The 21,463-nt window shown below is 46.0% G+C and overlaps 4 protein-coding genes across 4 annotated transcripts; 2 read left to right on the plus strand and 2 right to left on the minus strand.

Annotated features, from left to right (window-relative positions):
- The first annotated feature begins 187 nt into the window (after window positions 1-187).
- LOC127778969 (4-diphosphocytidyl-2-C-methyl-D-erythritol kinase, chloroplastic) lies at window positions 188-5,722 on the plus strand. The gene is made up of 11 exons (XM_052305622.1): window positions 188-526; window positions 1,432-1,527; window positions 1,622-1,690; window positions 2,412-2,516; window positions 2,620-2,676; window positions 2,833-3,033; window positions 3,683-3,775; window positions 3,838-3,937; window positions 4,090-4,189; window positions 4,636-4,721; window positions 5,065-5,722. The coding sequence occupies exons 1-11, from the start codon at window positions 338-340 to the stop codon at window positions 5,172-5,174; spliced, it is 1,206 nt and encodes a 401-aa protein (XP_052161582.1). The 5' UTR covers window positions 188-337; the 3' UTR covers window positions 5,175-5,722.
- Window positions 5,723-5,766: 44 nt separating this feature from the next.
- Window positions 5,767-6,407, minus strand: LOC127778989 (uncharacterized). Its single transcript, XM_052305642.1, has one exon. It carries the CDS (start codon window positions 6,209-6,211, stop codon window positions 5,783-5,785), a length of 429 nt encoding a protein of 142 aa, XP_052161602.1. The 5' UTR covers window positions 6,212-6,407; the 3' UTR covers window positions 5,767-5,782.
- A 5,018-nt stretch (window positions 6,408-11,425) lies between these two features.
- Window positions 11,426-13,472, plus strand: LOC127759956 (EID1-like F-box protein 3). The gene has a single exon (XM_052284168.1). It carries the CDS (start codon window positions 11,660-11,662, stop codon window positions 12,563-12,565), a length of 906 nt encoding a protein of 301 aa, XP_052140128.1. The 5' UTR covers window positions 11,426-11,659; the 3' UTR covers window positions 12,566-13,472.
- Window positions 13,473-18,248: 4,776 nt separating this feature from the next.
- LOC127759863 (probable auxin efflux carrier component 9) lies at window positions 18,249-21,012 on the minus strand. The gene is made up of 5 exons (XM_052284080.1): window positions 19,985-21,012; window positions 19,718-19,803; window positions 19,412-19,569; window positions 18,742-18,818; window positions 18,249-18,630 (listed from the first exon to the last, which is right to left on the minus strand). The coding sequence occupies exons 1-5, from the start codon at window positions 20,875-20,877 to the stop codon at window positions 18,564-18,566; spliced, it is 1,281 nt and encodes a 426-aa protein (XP_052140040.1). The 5' UTR covers window positions 20,878-21,012; the 3' UTR covers window positions 18,249-18,563.
- Window positions 21,013-21,463: the final 451 nt, after the last annotated feature.

Genomic DNA, 21,463 nt, shown 5'->3' on the forward strand with positions numbered 1-21,463 from the left:
CCGAGCTCCGACCACGCCTAACACGAGTCTTGGCACGAGGTGGAAGTCGCGCCTTTTGAGCATAATCCCATTCTGTCCTTCAGCGCAGCGAGCAGACTACTAGTAGTAATTTTATTTTAGGAGAAAAGCAAACTGCCAATACTAATTTAGTCATAATTTTCTCACATCAGAGTATTGGACTATCTAAACCCATCCCTAGTAGCTCCAAATTCCAAACACATGTCGACGACCTCTTGACCGAAGCGGCGCTCAATCCCCGTCATCTCCAAGAGCCTTCACCCATTGCGCTCCTCTTCGCCTCTGGTAAGCAGCAGCAGCAGCATCCGCAGGAGCAGCCATGGCTTGCTCCACCCACCTCCTGTCCCAGAGCCTCTACCCGCTCAACCGCTCTAACCCGGCAGCCGCGCGCGGGCACCTCCGGTTCCAGGCTTCTCCCAGTGTGAGGCTCGGCTCCGGCACCAGTCGCCGCCGGGCGCTGGGCCTGAGAGTCGCCGCGTCGGCGGAGCAAGGGAGGAGGCAAGTGGAGGTAAGCTGCCGTCGCGTTCGCCCCCATATTACCTGCTTGGATTGGGAGGGATTAATTTCATAATTTGGATTGCAGCGGAGAAGCGCGTAGAATTAGCTTTGATGTTCGTCCGTTTTGGTTTCGTACTAAACTAGAGGAATGCACGGAGGAAGATTTTGAGCTGATGCAAAGCAATCACGCTAAACTCAGAGGCGAATCACCAGCTTGATTTTGAAAACTTCCTACGAGCGAGGGCGAGCTAGAGGTGCCGCGTTCAGCTGTCGCTGAGCCGTCGGTGGCACGAAGGTCCCGTCGCGGGGGACGTTCCCTGCCGATCCTCTCGCTCGACGCCGGAGTCGTCCATCGCTGAATTCCGTCTTGCTCGGGGTTGGCGGTCGGACGTTCGCCGTCGGCGTCATTTCCACCACCAGCCGCGACCACGTTTGGCTTCTTCCGTGCTGCCGCAATCTCTCCCCGCGTGCACTCGATGATAAGAGAGCAAAAGTGCAAAACTTCCCCTATTTGATTGGAACCAGGGCGCAATGCCGAAGAGCACATGGATATGGATAAGAAGGCTGACTGCCTGCTCTTGGAATCGTCATCTGTTAATTACGTTTTCTCCCTGTTCCTGCTATTTCATTGAGTATTTGTGTTTCCAAACCAGGTCTGCACTCGCATTTCCTTTCCATTTCCCGGGTTCCAAATGGATCCAATTTCTTAATGATGACACCCCTTGGTTAGATCATCATACTATAACTTCTGTTGTTCAGTTTGAATCTTACCCATTATGCTCAAATAGCTTCCTTTCTTAATGCTTATCCTTTCTTTATAAATTCTGTTTTCTTGGGAGCTTCTAAAAATTCTTCTGAAGTCCTTTTCTTTTCCTGACACAATAAGTATATAGTTTATAATGGTGTGTACTTTAGGTTGAGTATGATCTACAAGCAAAGTTCAACAAGCTAGCGGACCAAATTGACCAGAATGCTGGGATTACACGGCTGAACCTATTCTCACCTTGCAAAGTATGTACCCAGCGATTTTGTTTTAAGAATAGTTTAAAGCTTGATCGTTTCTATTGTGCTTCTGACTCATTTTATATACCTTTTTTTTGTGTAGATTAATGTGTTCTTGAGGATAACGGGTAAGAGACCAGATGGGTTCCATGACCTGGCTTCTCTGTTTCATGTGAGCATTTTACCTGTACCTGCTTTGATATGTCATGCATGAACGTACAAAGGTGTTTTACAGTTCATAATATATCCATTTTTTTCAATGTTCAAAAATAGTTTGCTGGGATAATAGACATTGTTATTATTTGTCCAAGCAAGAGACTATATGCAGCGATCAGGAATTTATGTGATTTAACATGCCAAAGGACAAAATAGAAAACAGAAAAGTATTACTGGTTTACTACATAAAGCAATCACTATAGGAAAAAATATGCAAAAACAATTTCATCTTCTATTTCCTGACATCAACAGACATATGAAACTCCGACCATTCCTCTTTGCAACCTTCCATGGTGTACAACATAAATATAAATATGCTGATTCTGAACGATAAACTAGAGTTGTTAGCGACATTTATATTTAAACCAAGGTGAACTCTTGACTCTTGAGCAATTGCACCTGCTTTGGGCAACAGGAAAAAAAATTATACATTAGGAGTTAGGAAAGGGACTTTATGAACTTCCGATCACATGCTGATATGCACCCATTTTGGTTCGTGCAATTTTAAATAAAACTAACTTACAGGGGCCTATGTCGTATTGTCTGCAATTATAGGATGCAATCTAACATATCATTATGTTACAGTGGTTCCTTCCTATTAGTGTGGTCATATACTTATTGTGCTGCATAAATTTGTTTTGATTTCACTTTTAATAATTCTGTTAAGGAAATCTTAGGTGATAAGTTTGGGTGATACTATCAAATTCTCATTGTCACCAAGTAAGAGCAAAGATCGCTTGTCAACCAATGTAGCAGGTGTCCCAGTTGATGAAAGCAATTTGGTATGTGGCTACAGATACTTCTGCCATTCTTCATCTTACTAATAAATGCTCTATATGTATTTCTAGCTGACTAACTTTACTATTCTATTTCATGAATCTGCAGATCATCAAGGCACTCAATCTTTACCGCAAGAAAACTGGAACTGACAACTTTTTTTGGGTAATGCCAATTGCACATTTCTACCAAGGGATTATACATCAATTTTTGCTACTAGTATAAAGTTTTCTCTATCAAAGAGACTGAATTCTGTTCTGTTTATTTTTTTTCTTTGGTATGCTGGGGCTTATCTTTACTTTTCTCTTAATTGAAAAACAGATTCATCTTGATAAGAAGGTCCCTACTGGTGCTGGTCTTGGTGGTGGAAGCAGTAATGCTGCAACTGCGCTGTGGGCCGCCAACCAGTTTAGTGGCTGCATTGCTTCAGAAAAGGAGCTTCAGGAGTGGTCTGGAGAGATAGGATCGGATATTCCCTTCTTCTTTTCACAAGGAGCAGCGTATTGTACTGGTAGAGGAGAGGTATTTCACAAACTGCTTCTAATTGCCGTGAATAGTTTGTAGTTCATTTCAGCATGTACAGTGTTCCCTAATTTGCTCAAGTTGCTGTGTTGGCTGATGTCATGTTCTTATATTGACCTTTCATCTCTGTCTAGCAACCTTGGTAGTACAGTTCAGTTTTCCGAAAGTACAGTACCTCTAGAGTTACAGTCTATATGAATGTATTCTTACTTTTAAGCTTGTTCCATGTTTTTGCCTGTCAACTTAATGAAACTTTTTTTACCAGATTATGAGCAATATGTTGAAATGGTTTGCAATTAAAGCCATCTCATTCTTGACTAGAAACTGCAGTGTTTATTGATTTGTTGGTATCAACTTATTAATGGTTGCCCGCTTAGTTGATTTAGCTGGTCATGCTATTGCAATTGGCTCAATATATGCTAGCGATTGCTTATTTATAAAATTCCCCTTGCTCTATCTGTTCCAAGTATATGGCTATATGCTCTCTTAGAGAGGAATTGTACTAAATTGCTGCTTGAAAAAGTACCTATTAGTTATTAATTTGTTATTTTTGACAACATTGGTATGGAGATGTATATCTTTGATCAATATTGCCTTGCTCCAAAAATGTCTGATCATAATCTCCAACTCTGGACTTAAATGTATGAAGATTGTTGAAGATATTCGGAATCCATTGCCAGCGAATTTGCCGATGGTACTAGTAAAGCCACCTGAAGCATGCTCAACAGCTGAAGTTTACAAGGTAACATATTTTCATAGCATGAATTTTGAAATGAATCATTTACTAAAATACTTGCACTGCAGCGGCTCAGGTTAGAGCACACAAGTCAAACTGATCCCTTGGTATTGCTCAAGGAAATTACTGAAAATGGGATATCACAGGATGCCTGTGTTAATGATCTAGGTATGCAATTTGGTATCAGCAATCGTCGTATGCTAGTCCCGTACCAGAACTTATGTTATATTCAATAATGTTTTTAAAATTACATCCAGTAAGCATCCCCTGAAAAATAACATTCAGTGAAATATGGTACGTGTGCTTGCCATCTTTTCCAGAACCTCCAGCATTTGAGGTGTTGCCATCACTAAAGAGGTTGAAGAAACGTATAATTGCTGCTAACCGGGGAGATTATGATGCTGTTTTTATGTCAGGAAGGTAAGGGGCCACATTTTTCAATCGCTTAAGCTAGTTCATGAATTTATTTATTCTTTTTCCTTTTCGTTTTTGAAAGCAATCATATTCCCAAACATAGCATTCATAGTGTAGCCATTTTCAAAGTGTCTCTGGAGAGCTTCAGTTATGAAATTTTGGTTGTGTAATTTTCATTGATATCTAAAATGTTAAAAGTCAAAAAATGATGTTTAATTAGTCATTATATTATTTTAGAGCTTTAGTTATGAAATTTTGGTTGTGTAATCACCAGTTATATCGAAAATGCCAAAAGTCAAAAAATGATGTTTAATTAATCATTCTACCAATTTAGCATCGTAAGCATATTTAAGGTGGAGGTTATATATTGCATATATCAAGGATATCTATGTTTTATGGAACATTGTTCAATCATAAATTACGTGATATAATATTGTATATGTACCACGCAGTGGAAGCACAATTGTTGGGATTGGTTCACCAGATCCGCCTGCATTTGTGTATGATGATGATGACTACAAGGATACTTTTGTGTCAGGTTTGTTAAGTTCCCCATCACTATATTCATGTTTTCATTTCAGTACTGTGACAAGGTTTTACAATTGCTGAATATATGGCAAAACTAGAGGGTGTGTTTAGATAATGGGAAATGAGGAGTGGGATTGGGATTGGGAAATGAATGAAATGTTTGGATTAAATGGAACGGGGAGAATGAATGGTTAGGATTTAAAGATGCATTTTGGTGGGTGGGAAATCATTTCCCTATCCCATTAGCCAAACACTCCCAGAGTTCTAAAATATAAATAGACACAAGAGAGAGAGAGAGAGAGAGTAGCTATCATGGCTGTCATCTTTAACGTTCCATGTTTTTTTTGGTGCAGAGGCCTGCTTCCTCACTCGTAATGAGAACGAGTGGTACAGAGAACCAATCTCATCGAAAATCACTAGCGAGGAAGATTTACCTCCGGAGGTAGCATCAGTTTCTGACTGAGGGAGTGGATTCTATATTATTAGATCTCATTTTGCGGTTATACAGGATACAACATACAGGTGTGCACTCACTGTGATTAACTTTAAAATGGTACTTCCACTAGGAAAAGAACCATTCCACCTTGAAATTTGTTAACGGGACTAGGAGTATCAATCATTGATTTTGAAGTGTAGGTAAGATCGTTTACTGTGTGTATTTGCAGCATGCGTCGTAGAAACTTGTTACGGGCATACCAAGTGACACACTTGATATGACAGAATACATCCTCCCTGCAAAAACTGTTTGCACTTCCTGTGAGTAGAAAGCACCAGGTTTGGATTTTAGAAAAGAAGTGTTTGTTAGGAGTGATGGCCGCAGCCGACGGGAGAAGCTCATTTGGTACACATGTTACATCAGCATTTTTGAAGAAAATTTCCATTCCATAACAAATGTAACAACCCATGACTACAACAGAAATGAGCAACAATGGTGATGCACAACTGCATCGACACCAAGAGAAAAATGGGACCAATTTACACAAAAAAAAAAAAGTAGACGTAAACTACGAGTTGGCTACCGCTCCAAGCAAACTTTGCATGGCTGGTCAAAAGTCAAAACAAAGTCAGCACTCATGTCTTCTGCCCCTGAACGCCCGGCCCCACTAACTGCGAATTCCCGTCTTTGGCCTCAGCCTCCTCGCGAGCCGGTCCCCCTTCCTCCTCCGGCGAGCCCTGCCCGGCACCGGCAGGCGGCGCAGGCTTCGGGCCGACGGCAGCCGCGGCGGGCGGGTTGAAGGACCCGAACTTGGGGGTCGTCTCGAGCACCACGAAGCCGCCGCGCGCGTGCTGGAAGGAGAAGGACGAGCCGTCCCCGTCAACCAGCGGCGGCGCGGCGCAGGGGACGCTGTCGAGCGCCGCGACGCACGCTCTGCGCCGCTTCGGCTCGGGCCGCTCCTCCTCCCTCCCGGCGTCACCCGAGAGCACGCGCTTCTCGGGGGAGGCCGCGGCGGGTACGACGACGGGCGCGGCGGGGCTCTCGGCCCGAGCCTCCGCCGCCATTGGGGGCTATAATAGCAACAGGAACAGCCCCCGGCGTAGGGGGAAGTGAATTCGCGCGGCGGGAGGCACGGGGGGCGGACGGCGAGCTGTTCGCCGGTCGGGGGATGGTTTGGGGAAACTAGGAGGCGGGGGAGGGTGCACTGGCCGAGTCAGCTCACCTACGCATCCGGCGCATCGCTTCGCGGCCCCCGCGCGTGCGCCCGTGGTGGTGGATCGGGAGATGGCGACATGTCAGCCTTGTGGGACGGGACAACACCGCCCACGCAGGCAACACGCTGTCCACTTCCCGCGTGTCGTTTCTGCCGTGCCGCAACTTTGGCCTCCGACGACGCGGGCTGCAGCTTTGTTGCAGAAGTGCCCGTGCAGACGCAGATGTGGTCGGTCACTCCGGTCGGATCTTACTAGGATCTACTACAGTAGTATCTTCTCGTACCTAGCGCCTGCTGCTAGTCGTATGTATGAAACTGTATTTCAACCGCCAGCGCTAACTATGTGTCTTACAGGAGTAGTTGGTTGATGTTTGCTGGGCAATTAGCAGCCATCAAACAGGTATACAGAACTACAGATCCAAGTCAGGGCAGTTTCTTGGGGTGTCAGTTCTCAAACTGGTGTCTGCACACAACACTCCATCTGGAAAACTGGAAACTAATACTAGTAAGTTCAGGATACGGAGTACGTTTTATCTGGCAATGGCTGATTTTGAACGACGGCGCTTGTGGCATGGAGCCCAGTGCCACAGTTTGCGAGTTGGAGCCTTGGAGGCATGGAGCCCTGTAAGACCAGGAACAATCTTTTGGCTATACGTGCCACAGTGCAAGTTGCTTCTTGTGTGTTTTTTGTGGGTTCCACCGGTACCAGCTTTACTATTTTTTTCTCTCTGCTCTCTCTCATGTCCAATTTTCCCCACCGCGCAGAGAGTGCCGAGCGCATCGGGCGGAGCAGCCAAGCGCAACGGCGCCGACCGGAGGGGCGACGGACCTGGTGCTCGCCGGCACACCACCCTCATCTCCCTCCCCCTCCCCCCTGCGAAACAACAGCGAGTGCCTGCGCGCAGAAGAGGTGGACAGGTCGGCGGCGGAGGAATCGGCAGCGACGGCGGTGAGGGCGGCGAGATACACCACCCCTCTCTTCTCCCAAAGCGGTGGCGAAGGCGGCGAGATCCACTGCCCCTCTCCTCCCCCAAAGCGGAGGCGAGGGCAACGGGGCAGCGACGGCGAGATCCACTCCCCCCCCCTTCTCCTCCCCCGAAGCGGCGGTGAGGGCAGCGAGGTAGCGACCGCGGTGGCGGGGCGGCAACCACGACAGCGGCGTCGGGCAGGGCTCCACGCTGGGGCGGCGGGTGAAAGACGCGAACGATGGCGACGCCGAGCAGAGCAGCAGACGATGGCGCCTCCCCCTATCCCCTTTCTCTCTTCTCTCCCATCCTTGACGGCACGGAGTGAGAGTGTGGTCCCACAAGCGACGAGGAACCCGTAGCCAAAGTTGGCTACGCGGTCCTAAGGAAGCTGCGTAGATTGATGATGTGGCAAGGAATACTCGTTTTTGGGTGGTGATGAGGCTGAATGCCACGGAGACCCATTGTGAATGCCTTAACAAGAATAAAAATTAGTAGTAATTTCAAAACTGAATGTTGTTGGAAGCCGGCTAATTTGAACCGCCACATTTCTTATCCTGAAGTCAGGCCCAACACGAGGTCACGAGGTTTGCACTTCTTCTTGCGGGTACTTTCTTTTCAAGGCCCATGCGATTTCCTCGTCCGTACAATTGGCTGGTGAAGGGTTAAGGTAGCCGACGGCGCGTTGGCGTTGGCTCTGTGCCTGTGTCGGAACATTCAAGGTAACAGAATGTGCTACTTCTTCTGCTATGCATAGTTCATGGTGCTAGCTATATTTATTAGCTATATTTATGACGCCATATTTTTCACTGAAAAATAGTCGGTATGTATTTACATTGTAAGTATCGAAATTACATATGTAATTTTAGTGTATTTACAATGTAAGTCTTAAAATTACATATGTAAGTCTTAAAATTACATATGTAAATCCTAAAATTACATATTAATTACATATGTAAGTGATGTGTAAGTAAGATGTAACTAGTATGTAAATTTGTATAAATACATAATTACAACAACAAAATTGACTGCTACAAACCCATAGCAATTCCGGATCAACAAATAAAATAAAAAAATTGCAAAGGGATAAACAGGTGGAGAAACGGATGTGCATCGTGCATACGATGTCCAGCGCAGCGTATCCCAGCCGTTAAAATTTGACTGTACTCAGTCACATAATGTGGCGACACTTTTTCAGCAAATCCGTAGTTCATTGACCCGTTATCTTCCTGACAGGCAACAGTTATCCACTTATCCTCCCAAGTTCCAAAATGATAAAGAGTATATGTACTCCCGACGACGGGCCCATATAACTGGCCGGATCCACCTAGTGCCATTAATTTGCCTGAAGTCGCCGTCTTACATATATTTTGTTTAGTATCTGCAAAAGTATTCAGAAATCTACTCATGTTTCATAGATTCATAATAGCTTATGCTGTGAGCCTGTGACATGGCTCAATGGTGCAAGTAGGCAGACCAACAAACATACTTATACTACCCGCTTATTTGTATTATAAATATGTTTGCGGGTTTGTCTGCTTACACTTTACTGCTCGATCCATGTCATCTTGAAACTAAAGTGAGGTTAGTGTTTACACCTAAATTTAACACCTAGAAATAAAATAGAGAAAATTGCCAAAGTTTGAAAGTCTGCCGGTTTTTCTCTAATTAGGCCGGTCTGACCGCCGTGTATAGGCCGGTCAGACCGCCGACAGAAGGCCGGTCAGAAATCTACTCATGTTTCGTAGATTCATAATAGCTTATGCTGTGAGCCTGTGACATGGCTCAATGGTGCAAGTAGGCAGACCAACAAACATACTTATACTACCCGCTTATTTGTATTATAAATATGTTTGCGGGTTTGCCTGCTTACACCTGACTGCTCGATTCATGTCATCTTGAAACTAAAGTGAGGTTAGTGTTTACATCCAAATTTAACACCTAGAAATAAAATAGAGAAAATTGACAAAGTTTGGAAGTCTGTCGGTTTTCCTCTAATTAGGCCGGTCTGACCGCCGTGTATAGGCCGGTCAAACCGCCGACAGAAGGCCGGTCAGACCGGTAGTATGTGGCCGGTCTGACCGGCAGAGTCCGAATCCAGGACTATTTCGTCGGATCTCGAAGTTTCCTTGCTCGGTAAGGCATGTTTCGGGTTTCCTTTGGATTCTATAGCGAATTGGACGTGGAGAAGGGCATGTAGAAGGCAAGACCAACCCCTATATAAGGGGCATGGCCGGTTCAATTGTTACTGATCAACCAACTATCAATCAATCGAATCGTTTTTCATATTGCTTTTAGTTTTCTCTTAGTTTGTCCATCTTTGTCGATTTGCGCTGTAAATCGTCCGCCCCGCTGCGAGAATGCGACATCTCTTTGTAGGTTTGTCCTGAAAACCTTCCGTTTTGCCCATGAGACGGGTAGTATCTAGAATCGGCTCCGCTAGCCGGTTTCTAGAATCGGCTCACACTAGCCGGTTTAGTTATCAAAACCCATCTTGGTTTAGCTTTTGCTAGATTGAGGTAATTAGCGACTCTAAGATCACCGCAAATGAGTAGGTGCTATAATCGTGCTTGTCAATTTATCAAAAAAAAGTTACCAACAGTTAGTTCAACATCTCTTCCATAAGGAAAATCCAGTCGAACATGTTCGCGCTACTGAAAAAGCTTCGGGCAAGTTTCAATCACGTAGTAGCAACTCAAGATTGTCCCACTGTATCCTTCAGCATTATCCTGCGTGCCTTTTATATATGCTCTCCACGTTGTCTGCCAACGAAGCCCACGAGCGTGAGATCACCATGATAGTAGAACACTAGATATTTCTCCTCAGATGCATCGCTATTCACCACATGAACATTCCTTGCCTTTACATCTAGACTCTAGACTTCTAGAGCATTTTCATGACAGACCGCCAATAACAACAATTGATTACAGCTTAATGCCACCCAATACCCGCGTTTTAGCTGAAAAAGACGACGGGTGAAACGAGCTGAACGAACCTAAAGCACTTGCCATGGCCAAATAATGTCGGTCGGCCTAGGCTGAGAACCAAGCGTCTCCCCGGCAAGCTCGCCACGTATACGCGTACGGCCCAGATTCCCCCAATCCAGTCCCCCCACCAAACCCCAGCCCGGAAACCCTCTCCCGCCCCGACACGTGCTCCCCCCGCCCAACCCGTCGCTGCCACGCTTCCCGAGCGGATATTTCCGCCCCCGCCTCGGCTGCACGTGTCGGTCTCCTCGCCCGGCACCTGGCGCACCGTGAAGAGCCCAGAATCCGGCACAAAACCGCGGATAAAAAAATTTGTCGCCGCAGCAGCACGCGCGGGCGGGGCGATCCGCGCCGCGCCGGCACGACGGGGGAGGAGACGGATGCGCGAGACGCGTCGCCCCCGAACCGCCCGACTCGCGCGCGGCGAGCGACACGCGGCCGGCTGCGCGGGCGCCGTCCCGAGGCGGGTGGGGGCGCGCGGGCGCGGGCGTTTTTTTCCCTCTCCGGGATTCGGCACTGACACGTGTGTACCTCCGCCGAGTCGGTCTCCCCGCCCATGAAAACGGCCTGTTTCCCGGCTCGTCTACCGTCTCCCCGCTCTTGGGGCGCCTCACGAGCCAAGCCGGCAGCACAGCACGCCCAGCTGCTGTCGATAGGAAAGGTGGCGATGGAGTTAAGTAATGTGACGTCTGACAGCGGAGGCTCGTGTAAACAATGCGTGCGATGCTTGATTGATGCGTGGGACGACATGGACACCCAGAAATAGAGAAGCAAATGCGTGTAGAAATGGCAACTGCCGGGTCGTGTGACCCGGATTTTGTCAGGTCGTGACGAACAGTACCCAGATTGGGTATGGATTAGGTGGTATGATTGAGATGCCACACTGCCTTACTAGTGCTGATGAGATACATCCTTACGTTTAATGAAAGAGCTAATACTTGATTTTGTTGAAGCAAGGAGATTAGAGAGGGGGGATATTTGGACGCAGAAAAAGTTGCTGCTCGATGGGTTATGACTTTAGCTTTGGTCGTATCTACGATCCATCTAGCCCGAGGATGGATATAGGGATCTTGAAGCTCGAGTGGTCCATTTGTCAAGCGCGCGACCGTGACACGGCTGCCTGGGCGGTCCGCCCTGCCGCGACACCACGCCTTTCGGGGAGCACGAGAAGCCCCCGCCACGGCTGTATATATACCGCCCCTCCTGGCGTCTCCGCCTCCGCCGCGTTGCGAGCTGCACATTCCGCTGCTTGCTTGGCCTACGTGCGTGCGAACCGACCCAAGTACCCAACCCCAAGATACCTGTGCGCGCGGCGCTGTGGCGTGACGCTCGCGAGGGTGTGAAGCGATGAGCGGAGGCACGCGGAACACGCGCCAGTTCTTCGAATCGTCGAGCAGCGGCGGCGGCGGCAGAACTAGCATTGACGAAGGGAGGGGCGTCCGGGATGGTGGTGGCGGTCGCGTTGCGGCTGCGCGGGGCAGCGGCGTGAACACGGGGATCCTGGACGAGCACGTGCTGTCCCTGGTGTTCCGGTCGATCAACTGGGACCCGCAGGCGGTGTGCACGGCGGCGTGCGTGAGCCGGCGGATGCGCGCCGTCGCGGAGCGGGTGCTGTGGCGGGAGCTCTGCATCTCCAGGGCGCCGCGGATGGTGGCGTCGCTCGCGGGCGCCGGCGCCGGCGGCGCGGCGCCCCCGCCGGGGCGCATTGTCGGCGGCTGGCCCGCGCTGGCGAAGATGCTCTTCTTCTGCTGCGGCGCGGCGGGGCCGGGCGTGCCGGGGCACTTCACCCGGATGTCCCGCTTCTCCAAGACGTCCGGGCGGAGCTTCCTGTCGCGGCGGTGCAGGAGCGACCTGCTGTACGTGTCCGACCCGTGCGAGCACGCGGTGGCCGGCGCGGGCGACGACCTGGGCGCCTACCGGGGCGTCTTCCGCGGGTTCATGCGGTCCCGGACGCGGGCCTGCCTGGTGGGGCGCCAGGCCGCGCTGGACCCGCGCGTGCGCTGCCCCTACTGCGGCGCGCGCGTCTGGAGCATGGTCGCCGCGGGGATGGTGCCGCGCACCGCGTGGCGGAGGCTGGGCTGCCTCGAGGGCCGCCTCGAGTACTACGTCTGCGTCAGCGGCCACCTCCACGGCAACTGCTGGCTCGCCCGCCTCACCTCCAGCGAAGGCGAGCACGACGCCGGCTCCGGCTCCGACTCCGACGCGTCGACGCAAGGCGGCGGCAGCGACGACGATGGCCATGTAGCGCTGTGACTCCGGTCAGCGCATGGGCCACCTCACCACCGTCCACCGCCATGTGCGCCATGGATTATCTTGTTCTCAATGAGTCAGTGACTCACTCAGCGTTGTGTAATAGAGTAGACGAGAGAGGATGGGTCCGATAGTTGATCACTTGCTCTGCTTGAGGCAGTAGAGGCTAGAGCCACCATTCCTTCCGGCCATTCTGCGGCACGTGGTGTTCAGGTGGCTCGGTTCAGGTTGCTCAATGTCGTTGTGAATTGTGAGTTTTGATGTGGTTTGACTTCGTTTGATTCATTGAGGGGCAAAATGTTTTGTCGGCGGGCAGGCATCCTCTGTTCCATCTCGAATCCGCCGTCGCGTGCTCATTTCAACGAGACCTCCTCGCTGTCGACCACGTATCGCCGTGCGCCGACTTGTCCGCCGCGCGGCGGAAACGTGCGATCGCGGGCGATCCACGCGCCGTCCTCACTCCTCCTGACAGGACGACGATGGACCGCACGGCCCGGTGATCCCGCTGTGACCGAGACGCCCGGGGTAATAGTAATTTAGTGGTACAGCAACGTCTCACGCATTGGCCGTATTCGATACGAGTACTATATACATCTAATACGATAGGGCTGTCGCAGTGTCCCCTGCTGTGGTCTGTGGAAGCTGCAGCAGCGGGTGATGCCTCCCTCTTGTCTCCGTGTCTCTGATAGTCTGATGGGCAGCTACGGCCCCGGTTGCCTTCGCAATGAGACAGGGGAGGTTGACTAGTGCATTTTCTTGAAGGGCTTGTGTTCAGGAATTGGGTGCTGCACGAACGAATTAAAGTCGTCGATGACCGGCCGGTAATGTCCTTTTCAAACGCCCTTTTCAAACCGAGTGCGACATCCTAGAGTTCTTTCGTCATCTGTTCAAAAGGACCTCGCTAGGTGAAATTATTGGCCAAGCATTCTTATCCTGGTGACCGACCTGTATTTTGGACCGTGTGGCCAGAATAATATCTTCAAATTTGAATTTGAAATTCTAAATAGACATTCATGGCTGGTCCTGGATCCAAACTGGTTACTAGCCGGTATAATTGCCAGTTTTTCGATCCATGGAATGGACACAATATTGAGATTTCAGACACACTACTCCATACATGATTTACATGGACCCTTGGCTTTATACATCATCGTTCCCTTGGGGCTTCGCCACGATATTTCCAACACTGTAACAACACATCTTAAACTCTCAAAGTTACATATTAGAGATTGATGAAATAAAAACAGCAGTGTTATGTATTTAAATATGAAGGTAGTGCAATAGTATAATATTGCCCGTCTGATTATTTTATTATATTAGACGGTGACGTAAAAGGAGATGTAGATGGAAAAGAGGATATGATCTCATAGCTATAGATAGATTATAAAATTAATCATCAATAGTACTTTTGTGTGTATTGTATATTTAGACGTAGCGTTCGCGAAATATATTGCGATATAAACTTTTATATAAAAAAGAAGTAGGAAACTTGTTATAGAGTTGTCTATAAAATTCTTTCCATGTTTTTACATACTGCAATTGTTTGTATATGCCCTTAGCCAATGGAACTATAGCTATCTATACCATTGTAATTCTAATCACCGTGTATGTTGGGCTTTGCTCTAAAAAAAATCTATTAGGACTTTATTGAAGGGTGGAAACAACTTTTAAAATAAGAAAAATAGTAAAATAGAATGTCATGACTTGGCACGATATTTCTCAATATTTTCTCCATATTTTGCTGCATTTCACCCCGTTTTCCCTCCATTTTCCCTATGTTTTTTATTCAAAATTTCCTTTTTTTCCCCCTATTCTCCCACATTTTATTCATTTCCCCCTCCTATCCCCCCACCCTTCACCTTTTTCTCTTATTTTTATTCAACGTGCAGAAGCATCGACCCCTCCCATGCCTACAAATTCCAAGCAGTAAAATTCTACAATTCTTAAACCAGGCTTACAAGTTCGAACACAATATTAATTTATTTTCATTACACGGAAGCTCACGATATTTGGATTTTAGACATGCTACTGTATAATTTTAAGTGGAAATTTGCTTCTTCTTTTTCATAAAGAAATTAGCACATACTACCGGCCAATTTGTGAATTTTGGTAGCTCTTTGGTTTCTCCGCCACGCTCCTCATTGTAGCATTTTTTTGGCTCACTAAAATATGTTCCAACACTTATAACAACATAACTTTAACTCTCTATTGCCCTGGTTTTATTGAAGTAATAGTAGGTCTTATGCTTTTTTTTTTTAAAAAAAGTGTAAGATATGTTTGTAGTTCTTAAGCTTGTAGGAGATGTCAACTAGGTCGTCAAACTTGCAAAATACAAATTCAGGATTCCAGGTCCCTAAATTTGCTAAAATATGTCGTTTAGTTCCATAATCGTCTTATAACCTTGTAGCACTGATGTGGATCGTGATGTAGCACAGGACCATGCATGTGATGTGGCACATAAATAAGAAAAAAATAATAAAAATGGCGAGGTTCCCTTTTCCATCACTCCCCTACGAGGAGGGAGAGATGCGTGAGATGCTAGCCACATCAGTGTCAAGCAATCTCCTAGAGAGATGTACACGTGGCAGATTCAGACCTACAAGATTTATGTTTAGAAACCTATATCTGTATTTTATAAGATTATGGTCCTAACTGATACCTACTTACAAATTTACAAGTTTTTAGGACCACCGGTATATTTTACTCTTCTTCGAAAAGCTACAAGATCTTTGCATTTTTCACATCCTCTCTTCTTACGGAATATACAATAGTATGACATCATTGTACGTTTACTTCTCCATATAAGATATGTTGACGTGAAGGAGATGGCGGTGGAAGAGACAAGGGATATCTTCTTATAGCTAATAGATAGATTATAAAACCGTCAACATTATTGTGTGAGCTATATATTTGTATATAGTTAACACTTCAATTTTATATGAATCTATTATAGAAAACTAAAGTAGGCAACACGTTATACAATTGTAAATAATATTCTCAAAAAATAGCATCGAATTTTATTAATACCACGGTTGTTCCCAGTCTTCGCACCATTGTAAATGTCCTTAGCCATTGGACCTATAGTTTATACAGTAGTTCCCTTTTTTCAAGACAAGGTAGATTGTAAATGCCCTTAGGGTTGTTTGTTTTGATTCTCTGCTCTACCAATTTTATTGGTAGTGTCAAACTTTACGCAAGTTTTATTAGTATAAATTTTTATTATGGTAGATTTGTATTCATTGTATTGTTTTGAGATCAAAATATTGGCTTCAATGAAAGATCCAGTAGATATTAGGGGTCCCTAGATATTTACTAAAGTTGCCAAATACTTGACTTTAAACCAAAATGACCCTAAGTTTTGTTCTAAGTCAAAGTTCTATTAAATTTTCCCTCAAAAAAGTTCTATTAAATTTATAGAATTAATATTTAACATATATAATACCAAATAGATATTACTATCAAGAAATATTTCATGGTAGATTTTAATGAAACTTGTTGTAGCTGGAGGCAAACACCATCCTTCTATTTGACCCAAACACTCTTCCAATACTAACCGAGGTGACAGGAAACAAAAGATAACCACGGAACACTGCCCGAAGGCTAGCTTGGAAAGTGGTATTCAAACTCATCACAAGAGGAAAATACTATTTGACAAGGGAGTAAGGAGTTTGATGGTCACACCATCAAGCTTGGAATATTCCCTCAAGAAGATGCTGCGGGACCGCTCCAACCACTCCGGCAAGTTGGCCCTAGTAGTTCATGGGGATCACTCAAATGTACAATTGAACCTTTAGGGTTCATAACTTTAGGAGGATATTATTGTATATTTCGGTGCACCCTTGGGGGTAAAATTGTAACTTCATGTGTACCTTCGGGGGCTATATAAGCCAGTCCAATTATATAGCAAGGTACATAACATAATTCATATCAATATACCACACCATTTGTTGGTGAATATTTTTCAAGTTCACCTCATCCTCAAGATAGGTGGGGAAAAGAGTATTTCCCTGCTTAATATCTCTGATTTGTCCGTGACTCGGTGTCTCGACAAAATTAATTTGATATTGTAGATGTCGATATATTTTCTATACTTAGTTAAAGTTAGGAAAGTTTTGACTTATGAAATAAATAAAATTGTCTTACAATATGAATGGCATTAAGGGAGTAAGGCAGTAAGAGCCATGCATTAGTTCTCACAAAACATATTAAACTTCTCCAACTTTAAAGCCTTAGCCAGCAGTGCACCATTCAGCCATTCCACTATTCCAGCCCAACAGATTGGAAGCAGGAGGCCTAATTCCCAATGAAAATATTCCCAGGCGGCTGCTCCGTATGACCTAGCGTGGTTGAAGGCCTTGAATGGCGTGGTTTTATTTGTGAAGACAGCCTTTGAATTGTGCCAGGATAGAACAAAATGAAGAAGAAAAAATAATATTCTAGTATAGTAAGGTACTTCTAACTTCACCAGGACTCAAAGGATGTTCAATCTTTTTCTATTTTAGCTATTTCTTGAAATTTCAATGTCTAATTAAGTTCTTACCAGACAGTTTGTCCGTAGGTTGTAGTTTCTAAATATTGTTTAATTTTTTCAGTTGATATAAGGTAGTCAATTGGGTATAATCTCCATTGAACAAAATAGACGATGGAAGTTATAATATTTAATTTCTCCTTTTATCAATATGTTCATATGTATTAAGTTTTTTTAAAACAAATGTGTTACGTTGTTAAGTTATGAATAGGAAACCGGTAAAAAAGAAGTCATGAAGAGCAAGGAACCAGTAGATTTTCACCGAGCTAGCAAAGAAATGCTGGCCAAATTTATTAACAAGAGAAGGGCCGTCATCATAAGAAGAGGAAGAAACCAATAGATTGCTTTATATAGAGAATGGTTTAGCTCCTAGCTAAGGTCTCATCTTTTCTCTTATGCTTATGCTTATCAGCTAAAATTTAAATTTTCAACTCTAAATTTGGAGCTGATTTTGAGTTTTTTTTATCAAAGTATATTTTTCAGTCTTTGTTTTTAGATTATTAAGAACACGTATATAAAAATTTTATTCACAAATTACTTTCTATTTACAAATATGAAACGTTGGCTCAAAAGTTATAATCCAGCGTACATGATTGCTCGAATAGTCTAATCCTAATACTGCTGACGTTCAAGACCAAAATATTTCACCATCAACAGAAGTTCCACTTTTTTTTTTTTTAGAAAATAGATCAACAGAAGTTCCACTTGGTTCTTACGTATGATAATGCTGGGATACTTAATACTAGTAGGCATGTAAGCAGTGAGCTTTTTTCCTTTTTTTTTTTTGCTATAGTACTATGCTATCAACCATATGTTGCTCTCTTTCGTTATTTTTGATTTTTAAATTGCACCAAAATGTGAATTGAGCCTAGCTCAACTACTGATTAAGTTCCTAAAACCTTTTGACCGGCTTTGAGTCTCTCTGACTTGTAGCATGGGTGTTCGTATTTACAACTATTTATTTTCAACGATTGATGACAAGAATGAAGCGTATACAGTAAATTCGTCAATCTAAGGTACACAGACTAGTCTCTCCGAGGTGCTTTGTGTGGGTGTGCACGCGTTCATAGAGTTAAGTTAATGCATGTGTGTTTAGAGTTGTATGCCCAAAAAAAAAAAAAAGAACACCAGCCATTCTGATTTGTACTCAGTTTGCTTACGTTTTAAATTTCGAAGAATCAACTGGTGGGCTGTAATAAGCCCTGTTCATTGTATACTTGCTGTACATTGCAAAAGTTTCAGCATATATGCCGCGTTTTTGTGACATCTTATTATTACCAAACATTATAGTCACATCTCACTGTATCTCTCGCCAGAACCCCAATCTTCAGGCTCCGGAGGGAAATCAATTCACCTTGTTGTCATCCTTCAGTATTTTTACTGTTTGTATTCTGTCTTCCTACATATATGCACATCAGCACACATGCAACTTTAATTAGCCTTCGACTAAATTTAGATGTCTCAATCACAGGCTCACAGCCCCAACAGAATATAGTAAACAATTGTCACAGGAAGTGATATAAATATCCCAAGAATAACCCTGCAAGGCACAAAAAGAAATCCAAAATGATCAGTCAGATGGGCACTTGCATTAATCAGAAGAGAATTGAAATACTTCTGAACCTTAACAGTATTTGGTTAAGAAACAAACCCTGTGCTCATGATGTCTGCGTGGACCTTGTACTCTTCAGCGTACACAAATGATGTCACTGCCAGGGGGAGAGCCGCCTGCATGCATGTGAAAAATTGTGGTCAGAGAAATACTCCTGTACTCCAACCAAAATAAGTTGGCTAGATTTCTTAAATTGTGTTACTACTCGTATTAATTGATCACATCAAACGAGGGTGCCGAAATACTCCTGTACTCCAACCAAAATAAGTTGGCTAGATTTCTGAAATTGTGTTACTACTCATATTAATTGATCACATCAAACTAGAAAGTACTACTCTACATGAATACTACTCCCTCCGTGTGTTATATTTTGGGACGGAGGAAGTACAGCTTTGCGACTAACTTTTCCTTCTTGGACGTACGTCTCCTCACTTCTACAAGCGTGAACAATCATCTTTCACTATGCCATTTTCCGTTATCTGCAACTGAAATGGCGGCTAGGACAATCCGTCAAGAAAAAATAACCCTTTTTCGCGTAGGCGTCCTCACTTTGAAGCATATTTGCGTTATGTTTTTTTTTTCATGTCGAATTTGGAATTCATGTGTATAATTTCTGTCCACTTAATTTTAATGGGCAGAAATGTGCACAAGGTGATGTGTAAACTTTTTTGATAAGTCGGTGATGTGTAAACTGCTCGTGTGATCTCACCTGCACAACAGCGATGTGCAGAAGTGTGCCGTGCATGCCGATGACGAGCGAGGCGAACAGCATCACAACCGGGCCTATCAGAAACTTGATGACCATGGAGAACGACGCTATCTTGTATCCGCACGGCACGAACCGCGACTGCCGCGCTATGAACGTCCCTGCAGAAACGCAAAAAAAAATCACGCTTAATTACATTAGCAGATGACGAGGTAATAATCTCCTCTTTGGAGGAAGCAGGCCCACGGTTGAAGTCCAACAGTTCCAAATGTAAACGGAGATGTCAATACGTCATGTCGTCGTACTAACCTGAAGAAAACATGCTTAGGCCTACAGCGGTGGTACGAATGGTGAACAGAGAGTCCTCGACGATTTTTGGCATCGAGAATCCACACCTGCAAAACACACAAGTGCATGTCCATTAAAAAGAGGGATTTCAATTTTTTTTTTGTGACTGCAGGGGAGAACTAAAATAGAACAATTCCGGACAGAGATAGTACGGTACAGTACGTACACGTGAGAGATGTTGCTAAGTGTAGTTGGTAGTAGTACGAGACATGGATGAAAAAGACGTACTTGAATGCGATTAGAGACCAGATGAGGCCAAGGAAGCTTGCATAGGTATTCGGAATCTGTAGCAGCTTCTTCACCGCCATCCAGATGACGTGCTTCATCGACGGCGCTGGCGCAGACGCCTCCTCCTCTTCCACCGGAGCAACTTCACCAGAGCTCACCTCCTTGGCGGCCGCCGTCGTCTCGCCGGACACGCCGTCTCGTGCCGTGGACGCCGCCATCTCCGTGATTTCGATGTTCACCGCCACTTCTTGCGGCCGGTCGGCCGCGACAGCATTGCCGTTTGTGTCCGCCGCCGCCGCCGCAGCTTTCACCGGCGACGAAGGGCTGATCTTGGCGCTGCCCTCCGACGACGCCGGCGGCGGCGCCGAGGCCGATCTACGCGCCGCCATGTACTCGTAGAGGAAGATGATGACGTTGTACCAGATGCAGAACTGCATGACGACGATCTGCTTCATGAGGTCCTTGGACACGGGCCCGTACATGCCGTTGAGGAGCGGGACGCCCATGATGATGGTGTTGGGCAGCGACGCGACGGAGAAGCAGGTGATGACCCACTGCAGCGGCGACGACACCGCCGCCTTGGCCTTGGCCCCGGCGCGGCGCGCGCGCGACCGCTCCCAGAGCGCCCACGCCATGAGGCCCAGCAGCAGCACGGCCTTCTGCAGCGTGTCGGCGGCGATGAGGCGGCCGTTCATCTTGTACACGTTGTTGGTGGACACCATGTCGAAGATGAGCACCGGCACGGCGTAGAGCGCCACGAAGTGGTTGATCCCGGCGCACTGCTCGTTGGAGAACGCCTTCAGCCACCGCACCGACCCGTACCCCAGCGCCGCCGCCGTGTACAGCGGCGCCATCGCCTCCACCACCTGGTACACCTCCGAACCCGTAATCATCTTTGCCCTAACTTAGCTACTACTACCCTCCCCTCAACCCCTTTCTAAATCAACGGTGGTAGATTAAACGATCTATTAAACCTGGATCTCGTGATGACGCTTACTAGTCTCACTAGTAGTAGTGTGTTGTGGTTGTTGTAGTGTGAGAGTTTGGGTTTTTGGCTTGGAACTGGACGTGTTTATATAGTGGCTCGAGTCTTGGACAAGCTAGTAGTACTAGATTACGAGTTGACGCGGACATTGGCACAGCGTTCGTTCGTAAGCCAGGTCGATCCGGTGGTTTTTCTTGTCCATGGTTTTGGATCATGGAAAAAGACAGGTTTTTCGTCCCAGGGAGGAGAGAAACTGGAAAGGCATAAGCTGGCCGGCCCTTTCTATGTATGTAACGCATTACGCAGAGATGGAATCGTAGTTTTTCTCGTACGTTAATGGTGGTGACGCACTGACGCCACTTGGGATCTGCAAGCGCAACAAAAGCGCGAGTTGTCTTGGTGCTGGAGACACTAGCGCAGGCGCGGCTAGCTCTCGCTGTGCTAGCTAGCTGTACTGCTGTATGTACACATGATGAGCTATACGTCGTACAGCT

Source organism: Oryza glaberrima, chromosome 1, assembly GCF_000147395.1.
Source record: "Oryza glaberrima chromosome 1, OglaRS2, whole genome shotgun sequence".
Taxonomy (NCBI): Eukaryota; Viridiplantae; Streptophyta; class Magnoliopsida; order Poales; family Poaceae; genus Oryza; species Oryza glaberrima.